The following is a 17,260-nucleotide window of genomic DNA, read 5'->3' as shown; positions in this document are numbered from 1 at the left end:
CAGCAGTCCATAAAACCACATTTTTTTTAGCAATATGTAGCAGTGTATTTATGATTATTTGACAATGCTGTAGAAATTCTATATTTAAAGCCATGTAGAAATGTTTCCTCCTCAATACACAAATGGTAAGGTACCCTTTTGGCAGATATTAGTTTTTTTTATTACTATATATATTTTCAATACATTCCAGTTTACTTCCCCTTTATGCAATGACTTTCCAGATGCAAGGAGGCATTTTATCTAAGATTTTTACATCTGCATAAAATGTTACTCTCAGACTAAGATTGCTCAGTGTTTGAAATGAGACAGGTTAACTTAACACCATTCAGTTTACACTACAGCTGACTTAATTTTGAAATACATACCAACAAGTCTAAATCCTGCATTTAACCAGATCTAATGGTATGAGTACCACAGCTTATGGTTCCACCAATACCATATAGAGTACAGCATTTTCAAAATACATAAGTACAGCTGACAGATGGGAACATTTGTACACTATATTTGAAGTGGTGCTCTTGGTTGGGGAAAATGGGGAAAAAACAAACATACATATGTCAACCTTTTAAAAGTACTTTTCTTCATCAAGCAATCTACCCAGATCATTAATGTACAATTTTGAATTCACAGAATTATTTTTGTTTACACATTTACAAATATGATTCTTTAAAAGGTGTTCTCTTAATTTCTGCAATTTTTTTATCATGCATGTCACACACTGTTGATTTAGGGGATGCAAGGTGCATAAATGTTTCCTCCTGTGAGTGTTTCTGTAGGTGTCTGTGTTTTTGTCTTTGTGCTTTGGTTTGTGTCTCTATGAGTGTGTATGTATTTTTGTTCTGTGGGTCTCTCTATGAGGGTGTGTGCATATGCCTTTGAGCTTTTTCTATGGGTGTCTCTGCGAGGGTGTGTGTATGTTTGCCTTTGTGTATTTTCTCTGGATGCCTCTGTGAGGGTGGGTGTGTAAGTTTGTTTTCTGTGGATGTCTCTGTGAGGGTGTGTGTGTGTATGTATGTATGTCTGTGTTTTCTGTGGATGTCTCTGTGAGGGTGTGTGTTTTCTGTGGATGTCTTAGTGAGAGTGTGTGTATGTATGTCTTTCTGTGTTTTATGTGGTTGTCTCTCTGTGTGTGTATGTCTTTGTGTGTTTTCTGTGGGTATCTCTGTGTGTGTGTGTATGTCTTTATGTGTTTTTTGAGGCTGTCTCTGTCGGTGTTTCCTTGGGTGTATGTGTGTGTGTGTCTATTGTCTGTTCCTTTTTAGGACATTTTGACCTTACTACTGATTATTCACATCTTTCTACAGACTTTAAGACTAATGAGACCTTTACGGAAGTCACCAATCCACCATATAAACTTTAAATTATTGTTTAGGCAGTTCAGGGCCCTTCCTTTCAGCCACTGCATGCTGTTGTCATCATTTAGTTGGCATCTTCCTTTACAAAAAGATAATCAGAACTCCATATTTTGTTTTCTAAATCTCCTTTTTTTTTTTTTTACAAAACTGTAGTCTACCTCATTACTTGTCAGGTCAATGTAATCAAGTGCTGAGTGTCTGTTTGGGTGTCTGTGTCTGAGTCTGTTTGTGTGTTTCTTTGCGTGTCTGCTAGAGTGTCTATATGTGAATCCTTATGTGTGAGTGTGTGTGTGTATTTCAGTGTATGAGTGTGTCTGTGTGTTTGTATGTTACTACCTTTACAACATTTCCAAGTTTAAATAGACACTTAAGAATAAAGTGCATATACATTTGTGTCACCTGGTCAAAAATTGCACATGTCAAAGGGGGGCCCTGATCAATGGTTAAGTCAGGGGCCCCAAAATTTCTAGTGGAGGCCCTGCCTTTGGCTATGAGGTCCCCAAAGCTGAGGTTGTCACTGTGTGGGTCCCTTGGACATTAGAAGTTGGGTGTTATATTAGGGTCAGTCTTAGGGCCTAGCAGGGAAATAGTTAGGTCTTGAGGGAAAAAATGGTACACCTAGTAAGGTTCAGGTAGGAAGGACTTATACTGGTTGGAGGGGGCTTGTGAATAGGGTTAATTACATCTGGGACTGAGAGTAACTAGGAATTAATGCTGTGGTAATTACTGTGGTTTGGGGTTTTATTAATTTACGGCTTCTTGTGTTGACCTTTTTGTAAAGATGGTGGATATAATTAACTAAGAAGATCCTATCGCCTAGATTACAAATTTTACGTTATGAGGGGTGCGGTGCTAACTTGCAGTTTATTCTCACCGCTCACTTCCCTGCAGCGCTGGTATTACAGGTTTTTATAAACCCGACGTTAAAAGGCAAGAAGTGAGCGTAGAGCAAAATTGTGCTCCATACCGCACTCCAATACCAGTGCTGCTTAAGTCAGCGGTGAGCTGGTCGTACATGCTCATGCACGATTTCCTCATAGACATCAATGGGGAGAGCCGGCTGAGAAAAAGTCTAACACCTGCAAAAAAGCAGCGTAAAACTTAGTAACGCAGCCCCATTGATTCCTATGGGAAAACTAAAGTTATGTTTACACCTAACACCCTAACATGAACCCCGAGTCTAAACACACCTAATCTTACACTTATTAACCCCTAATCTGCCATCCCCGACATCGCCGACACCTGCATTATACTTATTAACCCCTAATCTGCTGCTCTGGACATCGCCGCCACCTACATTATACTTATGAACCCCTAACCTGCTCCCACAACATCGCCGACACCTACATTATATTTATTAACCCCTAATCTCCCTCCCCCAATGTCTCCGCAACCTACCTACATTTACCTACATTTATTAACCGCTAATCTGCCGCCCCCAACGTCGCCGCCACTATTCTAAATTTATTAACCCCTAAACCTAAGTCCAACCCTAACACCCACTAACTTAAATATAATTTTAAAAAATCTAAATACAAATTAATATCATTACCTAAATTATTCCTATTTAAAACTAAATACTTACCTGTAAAATAAATCCTAAGCTAGCTACAATATAACTAATAGTTACGTTGTAGCTAGCTTAGGGTTTATTTTTATTTTACAGTCAAGTTTGTTTTTATTTTAACTAGGTAGAATAGTTACTAAATAGTTATTAACTATTTAATAACTACCTAGCTAAAATAAATACAAATTTACCTGTAAAATAAAACCTAACCTAAGTTACAATAACACCTAACACTACACTACAATTAAATAAATTCCCTACATTAAATACAATTAAATAAATTAAATTAGCTAAATTACCAAAAAAAACACACTAAATTACAGAAAATAAAAAACTAATTACAAGATCTTTAAACTAATTACACCTAAGAGCCCTATCAAAATAAAAAAAGCCCACCCAAAATAAAAAAAAAACCCTAGCCTAAACTAAACTACCAATAGCCCTTAAAAGGGCCTTTTGCGGGGCATTGCCCCAAAGAAATCAGCTCTTTTACCTGTAAAAAAAAAATACAAACAACCCCCCCAACAGTAAAACCCACCACCCACACAACCAACCCCCCAAATAAAACCCTAACTAAAAAAACCCTTAAAAGGGCATTTAGCTCGATTGCTGCCCAAAGCCCTAACCTGAAAAATAAACCCACCCAATACACCCTTAAAAAATCCTAACACTAACCCCTGAAGATTCACTTACCGGGAGAAGTCTTCATCCAAGCGTTAAGATGTCCTCAACGAAGCCAGCAGAAGTGGTCCTCCAGACGGGCAGAAGTCTTCATCCAGACGGCATCTTCAATCTTCATCCTTCCGACAAGGAGCAGCTCCATCTTCAAGACTTCCGGTGCGGAGCATCATCTTCAATCAACGGCTTCTTCAGAATGAATGTTTCTTTAAGTGACGTCATCCAAGATGGCGTCCCTTAGATTCCGATTGGCTGATAGAATTCTATCAGCCAATCGGAATTAAGGTAGAAAAAAATCCTATTGGCTGATGCAATCAGCCAATAGGATTGAGCTGGCATTCTATTGGCTGTTCCAATCATCCAATAGAATGCAAGCTCAATCCTATTGGCTGATTGTATCAGCCAATAGGATTGAAGGCTTTTTTCTACCTTAATTCCAATTGGCTGATAGAATTCTATCAGCCAATCAGACTCTAAGGGACGCCATCTTGGATGACGTCACTAAAAGGTACATTCATTCCGAAGAAGCTGTCGGATGTCTTGAAGATGGAGCCGCTCCACGTCGGAAGGATGAAGATAGAAGATGCCATCTGGATGAAGACTTCTGCCCGTCTGGAGGACCACTTCTGCCAGCTTTGTTAAGGGCATCTTGCTGCTTGGATGAAGACTTCTCCCGGTAAGTGAATCTTCGGGGGTTAGTGTTAGGATTTTTAAGGGTGTATTGGGTGGCTTTATTTTTTAGGTTAGGGCTCTGGGCAGCAATGGTGCTAAATGCCCTTTTAAGGGCAATGTCCATCCAAATGCCCTTTTCAGGGCAATGGGGAGCTTAGGTTTTTTTAGTTAGGGTTTTATTTGGGGGGGTTGGTTGTGTGGGTGGTGGGTTTTACTGTTGGGGGGGTTGTTTGTATTTTTTTTTTACAGGTAGGTGGCTGCGATGTCCGGAGCGGAAGATTAGGGGTTAATAAGTATAATGTAGGTGGCGGCGATGTTGGGGGCAGAAGATTAGGGGTTAATAATATTTAACTAGTGATGCGAGGCGGGAGTGCGGCGGTTTAGGGGTTAATATGTTTATTATAGTGGCGGCTATGTCCGGAGCGGCAGATTAGTGGTTAAAAATTTTATTATAGTGTTTGCGATGCGGGAGGGCCTCGGTTTAGGGGTTAATAGGTAGTTTATGGGTGTTAGTGTACTTTTTAGCACTTTAGTTATGAGTTTTATACTACAGCGTTGTAGTGTAAAACTCATAACTACTGACTTTAAAATGCAGTACGAATCTTGATGGGGTAGGGTGTACCGCTCACTTTTTTGGTCTCCCAGGACAAACTCGTAATACCGGCACTATGGAAGTCCCATAGAAAAAGAAAATTTATGCTTACCTGATAAATGTATTTCTTTTTGGATACAATGAGTCCACGGATTTCATCCTTACTTGTGGGATATCGCCTCCTGGTCAGCAGGAGGAGGCAAAGAGCACCACAGCAGAGCTATATATATAGCTCCTCCCTTCCCTCCCACTCCAGTCATTCGACCGAAGTTAGGAAGATGAAAGGAAAAGCCAAGGTGCAGAGGTGACTGAAGTTGAACAAAAACAAAGACCTGTCTTATAAAACAGGGCGGGCCGTGGACTCATCGTATCCAAAAGGAAATAAATTTATCAGGTAAGCATAAATTTTCTTTTCTTTTTTAAGATACGATGAGTCCACGGATTTCATCCTTAGTTGTGGGATACAATACCAAAGCTATAGTACACGGATGAAAAGGGAGGGACAAGACAGGGAACCTAAATGGAAGGCACCACTGCTTGAAGAACCTTCCTCCTAAACCCAGCCTCAGCCGAGGCAAAAGTATAAATTTTGTAAAATTTGGAAAAAGTGTGAAGAGACGACCAAGTTGCAGCTTTGCAAATCTGTTCAACAGAAGCATCATTTTTGAATGCCCATGAGGAAGCCACAGTCCTAATGGAATGAGCCGTAATTTGTTCAGGAGGCTACTGTCCAGCAGTCTCATATGCAAAATGGATGATACTCTTCAGCGAAAAAGAAAGAGAGGTAGCCGTAGCTTTCTGACCCCATACGTTTTCCTGAAAAAATGATAAACAAGGAAGACGATTGTCGAAAATCCTTAGTCGCTTGTAAGTCAAACTTTAAAGCACGGACTATGTCTAAATTATGTAACAAACGTTCCTTCTTAGAGGAAGGATTAGGACACAAGGAAGGAACAACAATCTCCTGATTAATATTCTTGTTTGAAACAACTTTAGGAAAAAAAACAGGATTAGCACGTAACACCACCTTATCCAAATGAAAAATAAGATAAGGAGAATCAAACTGTAATGCTGAAAGCTCAGATACTCTTCGAGCAGAAGACATAGCAACCAGAAATAAGACTTTCCAAGATAATAACTTAATATCAATGGAATGCATAGGTTCAAACGGAACCCCTTGAAGAACTCTAAGAACTAAATTTAAACTCCAATGAGGAGCAATTGGTCTATATACAGGCCTGATTCTAGTCAGAGCCTGACAAAAAGATTGTACATCTGGATCATCTGCCAAACGCTTGTGTAACAAAATAGATAAAGCAGAAATATGTCTCTTTAAGGAACTAGCTGACAGCCCCTTCTCCAATCCTTCTTGGAGAAAGGACAAAATCCTGGGAATCCTAACCCTACTTCATGAGTAGCCCTTAGATTCACACCAATAAAGATATTTACGCCATATCTTATGGTAAATTTTCCTAGTAACAGGAATTAAGGTATCTATGACCGAATCAGAAAACCCTTGCTTAGATAAAATTAAGCGTTCAATCTCCAAGCAGTGAGCTGCAGAGAAACAAGATTTGGATGATGGAAGGGACCTTGAATGAGAAGGTCTTTCCTCAACGGTAGCTTCCACGGTGCCTGAGATGACATGTCCACCAGATCCGCATACCAAATCCTGCGAGGCCACGCAGGGGCGATGAGGATTACCGACGCCCTATCCTGTTTGACTCGAGCAATCACCCTGGGAAGAAGAGCAAACGGAGGAAATACATAAGCTAGGCTGAAAGACCAAGGCACTGCCAGGGCATCTATCAGTTCCGCCTGGGGATCCCTGGACCTGGACCCGTATCTTGGAAGCTTGGCATTCTGACGAGATGCCATGAGATCCAACTCCGGCCTGCCCCAAAACTGCTCCCCAACCTAACAGACTGGCATCCATTGTCACTATCACCTATGAGGGTCTGCGGAAGCATGTCCCCTGAGACAGATGATCCAGTAACAACCACCATAGAAGAGAATCCCTTGTCTCCTGATCTAGATATATTAGAGGAAACAGATCTGTATAATCTCCATTCCACTGCCTTAGCATGCTCAATTGCAGAGGCCCGAGATGAAACCGTGCAAATGGTACAATGTCCATTGCGGCCACAATCAATCAGATTACCTCCATGCACTGAGCCACTGACGGACGAGGATTGGACTGAATGGCTCGACATGTATTCAAAATTTTTAACTTTCTGACCTCCGTTCCCAGAAAGGGCACCCTTGTCTGAGGAACTAATGAACTCTTTTCCAGGTTTACCTTCCACCCGTGGGTCATCAGGAAGGAAAGCACAATGTCCGTATGGGACCTTGCCAGTTGAAATGATGACGCCTGGATCAGTATATCGTCCAGATAAGGCGCCACCGCTATGCCCCGCAGCCTTAGAACCGCCAATAAAGACCACAGAACTTTTGTGAAAATTCTGGGCACTGTTGCCAACCCAAAAGGGAGAGCCACAAACTGATAATGTTTGTCCAGAAAGGCAACCCTCAGGAACTTGTGATGATCTCTGTGGATAGGAACATGAAGATACGCATCCTTTAAATCCACTGTTTACATAAATTGACCTTCCTGGATCAATGGAAGAATGGTACGAATGGTTTCCATCTTGAAAGATGGAAATCTGAGAAACTTGTTTAGACTCTTGAGATCTAAAATAGGCCTGAAAGTTCCCTCTTTTTTGGGGACTACAAACAGATTTGAGTAAAATACCTGTCTCTGTTCCTGAACTGGGACGGGACAGATTATTCCCATGGAGGAGCAGTCTCTTACACAACGTAAGAATGCCTCTCTTTTTATCTGGTCTATAGACAATCGAGAAAGCTTGGTAATCTGCAAAGAAGCATCAGTAATAAATGAATTAGCTAACTTCAAAGCTTTAATCAGACGCTGTATTAACTACGTGGGATTCTGTCCTTCTGCGTTTGCCTTGGAATACGGGAAAGGCAGATAACGCATCTGAAAGAGTAGATGACATAACAGCAGCTATGTCTTTTAAAGTAATTGCAGAAGAAACTGCAGAGGTACCAGGCTCTGCTTGAGCGGGCATTAAGGGCTGTGACGCTTGGGGAGAAAGTTGCGGCATACTCTGTATCTCATCAGTAGAACCTTGAGAAGCATCCACTTTTGACAATTTTTTATCAAAGAAAATCTGCTCTCTAAATTGAAGAGCTTTGTGAATGCATGAGGGACAAAAAGTAACAGGGGGTTCCACATTGGCATTTAAACACATGGAACACGTGAAATTTTGAAGGTCTTCCATGATAAATAAAAGCAAACAAGCTCTTTGGTTGTGGCTTCTCCAAATAAACAAACAAACTATGTCACTAATGTGAGTGCTGTCTGTTAAGTTCTAAGAAACAAAAAGTGTACTGTGCCTTAAAAAAACTAAATGTTAACTATTTTACTGAATTACAGAAAATGAACAGTTAACTCAATTTATGAAATAAACAAAGCACACCTCCGCCTCAACAGCTCTGCTGAGGTGCCTACCTTGCCCCCTTTCACTCGATCCACAAAAAAGCCCAGAACTGCTTGCTGGAAAACTTTAATCATGCAGTCTTTGCAAACATCGGATCGTAATTGCGTGCCTAGAGCCGCTTGCTTGAAAACTTTAATCATGCGGTCTTTGCAAGCATCGGATCAGAACTGCGTGCTGAACTAGCGGTGTACTCCGTAACACGAGAAGCCCTGCTTCCGGAAACACATAGAGCCAAACTATTGCGCGATTCTAGACAAGCGAAACTAAGCCCCGCCCTACGTGGGTGTAAAAAGAAAGGCATTTTCGGCACGCTAAGAAAATTATGTTAAACGTAAACGCCAGTACTCCAAACACTACAAAACGCAGTACCGTACCATACCAGAGTATATAATTCCCTAGCGTCTGCCCGTAGTAGCAACAAAGGGCTAAATTTGTTCACTGTTAAGACATCTATCAGTTAACAAGACCCCATAAAAAAAGCCCCATGTCCTGAAATAAGACCTTCTTATTCTAAAAGACGTGAGTGACAGAGTAGGGAGAGAAACTATTACAGCAATAAAGTTTTTATTTCCCCACAAATTAGGTAGTAAATTTTACCAGCCGAAGCTGAGTCAATCTTTCTCCCAGAAATAAGAGGCTGCACATACCTTTACGCTGAGCAACAGCATGATTTTTCACAGGGACAAGAAATCTTCTCTCTTCAGTCAGCCTGTGAAAAACACATAGGGCCTTAGTTAACATTTGCTAAGACCATCACCGTAAGGGCAGCATTCATTATGGGAGGTGCAGTGAAAACTTTGTCCCACCAGTTCCCATTGCTTTAAAACCACCTGTAGCTCTACTCTAGAGGCTGACAATGAATACGGTTACACCCTATAATAAAATAGCACTCACTAATACCATTTTAAAAATAATAAACTCTTGATTGAAGAATCTAAATTAACACCTCACTTTACCTCTTCCTATCACTAACACAGCAAAGAGAATGACTAGAGTGGGAGGGAAGGGAGGAGCTATATATACAGCTCTGCTGTGGTGCTCTCTGCCTCCTCCTGCTGACCAGAAGGCGATATCCCACAAGTAAGGATGAAATCCGTGGACTCATTGGACTCATCGTATCTTAAAAAAGAAAAAGGCAATACGCAATTACGTAAGTTGGTTTGAGGTAAGGCCAAAAAAAGTGTGCGGTGCCCCTAAACCTGCAAGAACTCGTAATACCAACGGGCGTAAAAAAGCAGCGTTAGGACCTGTTAATGCTGCTTTTTAAGCTTACCGCACAACTCGTAATCTAGCCGTATGTTTGGCATATTGTAGTGATGGGTATTTTAATTAGGTTATAGGGGTCTTAAAGATTCTGTTGGTGGAGAATTTATTAATTTTAGTGGACTATAGCAGTGCGAGGTTACTGGCAATTTAGCTGTTGAATAGGTTATTTGTATTTTATGGTGGTAGAAAGGTTAATGCCAGTGATACTGCTTGTATATTTAACGCCTACAAAGCGGGGTAAAAATGTTCTATAATATTTTTCTGAACACTGATGCTCCTTCTTAAAGGGACACTGAACCCAAATTTTTTCTTTCATGATTCAGATAGAGCATGCAAATTTAAGCAACTTTCTAATTTACGTCTATTATCAATTGTTCTTCGTTCTCTTGCTATCTTTATTTGAAAAAGAAGGCATCTATGCTAAGGAGCCAGCAAATTGTTGGTTCAGTACCATGGACAGCACTTGTTTATTGGTGCTGTCCAATCAGCAAGGACAACCCTGGTTGTTCACCAATAATGGGCCGGCATCTAAACTTACATTCTTGCTTTTCAAATAAATATACCAAGAGAATGAAGAAAATTTGATAATAGGAGTAAATTAGAACGTTGCTTAAAATTGCATGCTCTATCTGAATCACGGAATAAACATTTAGGTTCAGTGTCCCTTTAAGTACAGATGTTTAACCCCTTAATGACCGGACCATTTTTCAATTTTCTTACCCTTAATGACAATGGCTATTTTTACATTTCTGCAGTGTTTGTGTTTAGCTGTAATTTTCCTCTTACTCATTTACTTTACCCACACATATTATATACCGTTTTTCTCACCATTAAATGGACTTTCTAAAGATACCATTATTTTCATCTTATCTTATAATTTACTATAAAAAAAATATAACATATGAGGAAAAAATTTAAAAAAAAACACACTTTTTCTAACTTTTACCCCCAAAAGCTGTTACACATCTACAACCACCAAAATACACCCATTCTAAATAGTTTCTAAATTTTGTCTCGAGTTTAGAAATACCCAATGTTTACATGTTCTTTGCTTTTTTTGCAAGTTATAGGGCCATAAATACAAGTAGCACTTTGCTATTTCCAAACCATTTTTTTCAAAATTAGCGCTAGTTACATTGGAACACTGATATCTTTCAGGAATCCCTGAATATCCCTTGACATGGATATATTTATATTTATAAGACATCCCAAAGCATTTATCTAGGCCCATTTTGGTATATTTCATGCCACCATTTCACCGCCAAATGCGATCAAATAAAAAAAATTGTTGACTTTTTCACAATTTTTTTCACAAACTTTAGGTTTCTCACTGAAATTATTTACAAACAACTTGTGCAATTATTGCACAAATGGTTTAAAATGCTTCTCTGGGATCCCCTTTCTTTAGAAATAGCAGACCTATATGGATTTGGCGTTGCTTTTTGGTAATTAGAAGGCCGCTAAATGCCGCTGCACACCACACGTGTATTATGCCCAGCAGTGAAGGGGTTAATTAGGGAGCTTGTAGGGAGCTTTTAGGTTTAATTTTAGCTTTAGTGTAGTGTAGTAGACAACCCAAATTATTGATCTAGGCCCATTTTGGTATATTTCATGCCACCATTTAACCGGCAAATACGATCAAATTAAAAAAAAAAATTAAATTTTTCACAATTTTAGGTTTCTCACTGAAATTATTTACAAACAGCTTGTGTAATTATGGCACAAATGGTTGTAAATGCTTCTCTGGGATCCCTCTCTGGGATGTTCAGAAATAGCAGACATATATGGCTTTGGTGTTGCTTTTTGGTAATAATAAGGCCGTTAAATACTGTGCGCACCACACTTGTAATATGCCCAGCAGTTAAGGGGTTAATTAGGTAGCTTGTGGGGTTAATTTTGAGCTTTAGTGTAGAGATCAGCCTCCCACCTGACACATCCCACCCCCTGATCCCCCCTGACCCCCCTCAAACAGCTCTCTTCCCTCCCCACCTCACAATTGTCACCGCCATCTTAAGTACTGGAAGAAAGTCTGCCAGTACTGAAATAAAAATATTTTTTTTTTTTGTCATACAGTCTGCAGTGATGGATCCCCCCTTACCCCACAACCTCCCTGATCCCCCCATAAATCTTTCTAACCCTCCGCCTCTATCTATTTGCCGCCATCTTGGGTACTGGCAGCTGTCTGCCAGTACCCAATTTGCTCCCCAAAATAGTTTTTTTTACTTTTTTAATATAAAATATTTGTTTTCTGTAGTGTAGCTGGCCCCCCTTAATAATCTACATCCCCCCCCCCTCCCAGATCCCTTACTAAAAAACAGAGATGCCCCTGCATCTACATCGATCTTTTTTTTTTCAAGTTGCCGGTATATTTTGCCCATATATATTGAGGCATCACTACAATCCCTTGTAAGCAGCTGGAAGCGATCATGATTGCTTCCAGCACTTCAGACAACAGAGGACGTACCAGGTACGTCAACTGTCAATAAGGGAAGTTTTTTCTATGACATACCTGGTACGTCCTCTGTCATTAAGGGGTTAAAAAAAATATATCCTTAACTTATATCAAAGGCTTGGATGTATTTAAAAACTTCAGTTGCTGTGTGATTAGATTTTATTTTACCCCAATGTATTTCACTAAAAAACGTTCAATATTAATAGTTTATCCTCAGAGGAGGATAACATGATATTCTTTCTGAAACTACTCTAATTTTGCATGAAATATTTCTATGGAATAACTATTTCAGGGTATAAATCTGAACTCCTTTTGATCAATAGTTGTCATAATGTCATTGGATTTGTCCTGGAGAAAAACAAACTGGTCACAGTATAATAAATTTTCAAGTTTGGTTTAGCTCTCTTTGATAAATAACCCCATAAAATCTTGGATTGCCCAAAGTTCAGTATAGTAGAGGTTTGAAATGTGTGCCAAGGATTAAAGGGACAGTCTAGTCAAAAATAAACTTTCATGTTTCAGATAGGTCATGTAATTTTAAACAATTTTGCAATTTACTTTAATCATCAATTTTGCTTTGTTTTCTTGGTTCTTAGCTGATACCTAAACTTAGTAGGCTAATTTCTAAGTGCTTGAAAGCCGCCTCTTATCTCAGGGCATTTTGACATTTATTTCAAAACTAGAGGGCGCTAGTTCATATGTATCATATAGATAACATTGTGCTCATGCCTGTGGAGTTAACTAGGAATCAGCACTGATTGGCTTAAATGCAAGTCTGTCAAAAGAACTGAAATAAGGGGGCAGTTTGCAGAGGTTTAGATACAAGGTAATCACAGAGGTAAAACATATATTAATAGAAGTGTGTTGGTTAGGCAAAACTGGGGAATGGGTAATAAAGGGATTATCTATCTTTTTAAACAATAACAATTCTGGTTGTAGACTGTCCCTTTAAGCAAAACCTTTACATCAGGCTGTCCAATCTATGGCCCAAGGGCCACATCCACCTTTTGAAGGGTTTCTGTGTAGCCCTTGGAACAACCAAACAAAAAACAAACAAACAGACATCAGTATTTTGTTCTGAAAAAACCTAGTTCCACACATTTCATTAGGTAATATTTGGGGATGTGTATTTGTAACAGATTTTGTAAATTTTAATAATTTATACAGTTAAAGGGACAGTCTAGTCAAAATTAAGCTTTCATAATTCAAATAAGACATGTAACTTTGCTTTGTTATCATGGCATTCTTAGTTGAAAGCTAAACCTAGGTAGAATCATATGATAATGTCTAAGCCCTTGAAGGTCACCTATTATCTGAATGCATTTGACGGTTTTTCAACAGCTAGAGGGTGTTAGTTCATGTGTGCCAAATAGATAACATTGTGCTCATGCCCATGCAGTTACTTTTGAGAAGTCTGACAAAATTACTGCAATAAGGGGGCAGTTTGCAGAGGTTTAGATACAAGGTAATTACAGAGGTAAAAAGTATATTAATATAACTGTGTTGGTTATGCAAAACTGGGGAATGGGTAATAAAGGGATTATCTATCTTTTTAAACAATAACAATTCTGGAGTAGACTGTCGAATTGTAACACATTTTATTATCTTAACCCTTTGAGTGCTAAGCACTTTCCCACCTGGGTGCTAAGATTTTTTAATGTTTTTTTTATTTTTTGAACAACTTTTTTTTTAACTTTGTGTTTATTTTTTTCAGACCCCCAAGACTTACACTATTGGAAAGGCGATTACCTTTCCAATGGTGGGGCTTGCGGGTCTGTAGCTGCTTAGATGCCTGATATACAGGCTTCTAAGCAGCATGCCCCCCTCTCCTATACTTAACATTGTTAAGTATAAATAAACCGTGTGAGATAGTGGGTGATGGTAGTGCGCTTAGTGCGGGGTATTAAACACCTTAACTGAGTAATAGTTCCTTCAAGCTATTAAGTGAAAAGTGACAAGTGTTGGAGAGGGGGAAACATTGAGAAAAAATTACTAATTAAGGAGGCTGAACTTATTTTTAAATATGATACCTTGAACCCTAGAGGTTTAAATTCCGAATTAGATGTATCCCCTTTCACCTTGGATTAAAAAGCCATATTTTAAAAGAATAGAATTTTACTGATAGCTTTTCAAATACATTTCTGTAAAATATCACATAGAAATTGAATGATATTGTTAAACATGATCCGTTATTATAAAAAGAAATGTGAATCTCCTTTTGAAATGGACCTAAAAGATACAGTAAATATTCCATCAAGGATATGTGAAAAAAACTAGAAGTCAGATGTCAGAAAGAAACAAAAATGTCAGATGTCAGAAAAATTCAATCTCTTTAATCAAGTAAAAAATTCTTGACCAATCAGAACACAGAGACACCTTGAAAAGGAGGAGGACAATGTGGGCTAGTCATTCTTGATAAAGCTCTGAAAGGAGTGAAACGCGTAGAAAACCAGCCCCACACAACGCAGTCTAAGGACTAACTACCTGTGCACTACCTTTGTACAGAAAAATTATCAACCCGGGTTGTACTGCATCTTTAATTTTATCCCCTGGTGGATACCCATGAAAAGGAGGTGGCGTGCACAGCACTAAGAGCAACCTCTAACAATAAGCAAACTACTAAGAATCGGACCGGATAACAACAGACCGACAGATAGAGACCCACGGAGGTCCCAATTGGCTGATCAGAGGCGAGCCCTCGAGGTGGAAACCGTGACGTCAGACGCCGGATTCTCGTGGAGCACACACGGAGTTGCCAGACAGAGACCGGCCTTTGGTAAAGTTGCTGTTAAGCTTTTAAAATTAAGATGTTTTAACTTTTTAGCCTACCGAAATACAAATGGAGTAAAGATTCTCTATTGTGGGAATATTACATAGAACAACAATCAAGATTATCTGCATATCTGACATCTGACTTTAGTATTAGACATTGTATCTCACAATTGGCAAGGTCTTAAGGAATGAACTTTTATATGTACATAGTATCCAACGTTTAATTGGTATACAGTCTTCATTTATAACAATTTTAAACTAATTTTTTGGGAGACGTCCCTTTTAATTTTGTAATTTTGTTTTCAATGGCACATTAAATACATTGTTAATATATTGGAATTCCCTGGTCATTGTACATTTTTGTCTTGGCTTTTAGTGGTATTTTTAGCTTTTCTAGCGCCCTTACTTTTTTTCTCTCACACTTGTTAAGTATAAATAAAGTTGCGTGGTGACGTCATCACGTTATTGCGCGTGACGTCACAACGCAAAACGGGAAGCCCCGGTGATGCCTGTCACTATGCAGGCACGATAGCCGGGGTAGGAGCGGGTGGGAGCCCCCAGATCTCCCTCAAGGTGGGAGAGTGCTAGTGACGGCTCTGAGCCGTCATTAGCACCAGAGTGGGAAACTCTGTGACGGCTCAGAGCCGTCATTAGCACTCAAAGGGTTAAGCATAATTATGTTTATAAAGTCCCTACTGGCCAAACCTACTATTTGTGACCAACCCTCTGTGGAAAAAAAAAGGTTGGGTACCCCTACTCCATAGCTAGAAACTTTTAAGAAAGGTTTCCTGGCATCCTAAAGAATTTATCATTTTATTAGGATGTTAACATTAGCGACATAGTAACATAGTAGATGAGGTTGAAAGAAGACAGAAGTCTATTGAAAGTAACCTATTCAGATCCTACCTGATTTACAATAAATAAACTCCAACAGAGCTCACATTTAACACAAGCAATCATATCCCTGAATTCTATTTTTTAGCTAAAAATGTATCTAAGCTATTTTTAAGTTTATCTAATGTATTGGCATTCACTACCTCCTTAAAGGGACAGTCTATTCAAACTTAAACTCTCATGATTCAGATAGAGCAGGCAATTTTAAACAACTTTCCAATTTACTTTCATCATCAAATTTGCCTTGTTTTCTTGGTATTCTTTGTTCAAAGCTAAACCTAGGTAGGCTAATATGCTAATTTCTAATCCCTTGAAGGCAGCCTCTTTTCATAGTGCATTTTGACAGTTTTTCACAGCTAGACGGTGCTAGTTCATGTGTGTCTTATGTTTAACATAGTGCTCATTCCCATGGAGTTATTTATGAGGCATCACTGATTGATTAAAATGCAAGTCTATTAAAAGAACTCAAATAAGAGGGCAATCTGCAGAGGCTTAGATACAAGGTAATCACAGAGGTAAAACGTGTATTAATATAACAGTGTTGGTTGTGCAAAACTGCAAGATTGGGTAATAAAGGGAATATCTGTCTTTTTAAACAATACCAATTCAGGAGTAGACTGTCCCTTTAAGCAATGGGTTCCACAGTTTGATAGCTCTTATTCTGAGTATCGTTATCGGTGCTAAAATAAATATATACCATTTATCATAACCTTATAACAAATGTAATTAATTAAAAAAAAACTGATATGATGGTTTTAGTCCTTAGAATATTTCAAATACTACTTGAAGTTTGCTCTTACCAGAAAAGTTTACACTGCGAATGTATTTTAAGAGGTCAGTTCCATCCACTGGGTCCATTCGGTGGCACAGCCCAACACTGCCAGGGCAAACCGCTTTATGCATGTTGTGTAGGGCATGAGCTATGGTGTATACTGCATCAATAACAAACTGCACCTTCCCTTCCTGTTCATACGTAGAGCTCACACCTATCCGCTCCTGACCTACGTAGAAGAGTAATGAGGAAGAAATATGCAGTTAACATGCTAAGAATGTATTTCTAGGTTTATTTACTTTTACTTTTATCTACACTTATTAAAAATTCAAAGGACTCCCTAGTGAAAGAAATTATCTACTTCCTTTTGTTCATGCTGCAGTTGGAATTCATGGGACAGCTTTCAACATCTTTAGGAGCTCTAGATAAAAGGTCACGCAAGCTCCTGAGAAACTTTCAACCCCTCCACAACCCAGATAAAAGGGACTCGTTCCATTGTTGAAGAAAGTTGCTATCTTCTATCAAGGACTGGATTACTTTGGGAGAGAGGATCCACTAGACTCTCCAAGGTTACCTGGAAGTGTACAGTCTATCTGTAAGCAAATACATCAGTTAACAATGTGTTAACTGATACAGGACCCCGTAATTAATTTGTTCCAGTCTGCATCCCTTGCCTTTATTAATCGTACCCCCTGTATAGTGGTGCAGAATCTGTTAAT

General features: G+C 39.1%; 1 protein-coding gene across 1 annotated transcript in view; it reads right to left on the bottom strand.

Annotated features, from left to right (window-relative positions):
* GRM4 (glutamate metabotropic receptor 4) overlaps positions 1-17,260 on the bottom strand; it is a 489,205-nt gene that overhangs the window by 74,149 nt on the left and 397,796 nt on the right. The window contains exon 6 of the mRNA XM_053706851.1: positions 16,570-16,770. Within this exon, the coding sequence (XP_053562826.1) occupies positions 16,570-16,770 (201 nt within the window). The remainder of the gene's footprint in view (positions 1-16,569; positions 16,771-17,260) is intronic.

The sequence above is a fragment of the Bombina bombina genome, chromosome 3 (genome assembly GCF_027579735.1).
Source record: "Bombina bombina isolate aBomBom1 chromosome 3, aBomBom1.pri, whole genome shotgun sequence".
NCBI classification, from domain to species: Eukaryota; Metazoa; Chordata; class Amphibia; order Anura; family Bombinatoridae; genus Bombina; species Bombina bombina.
This window is presented reverse-complemented; position numbering and strand designations above follow the sequence as displayed.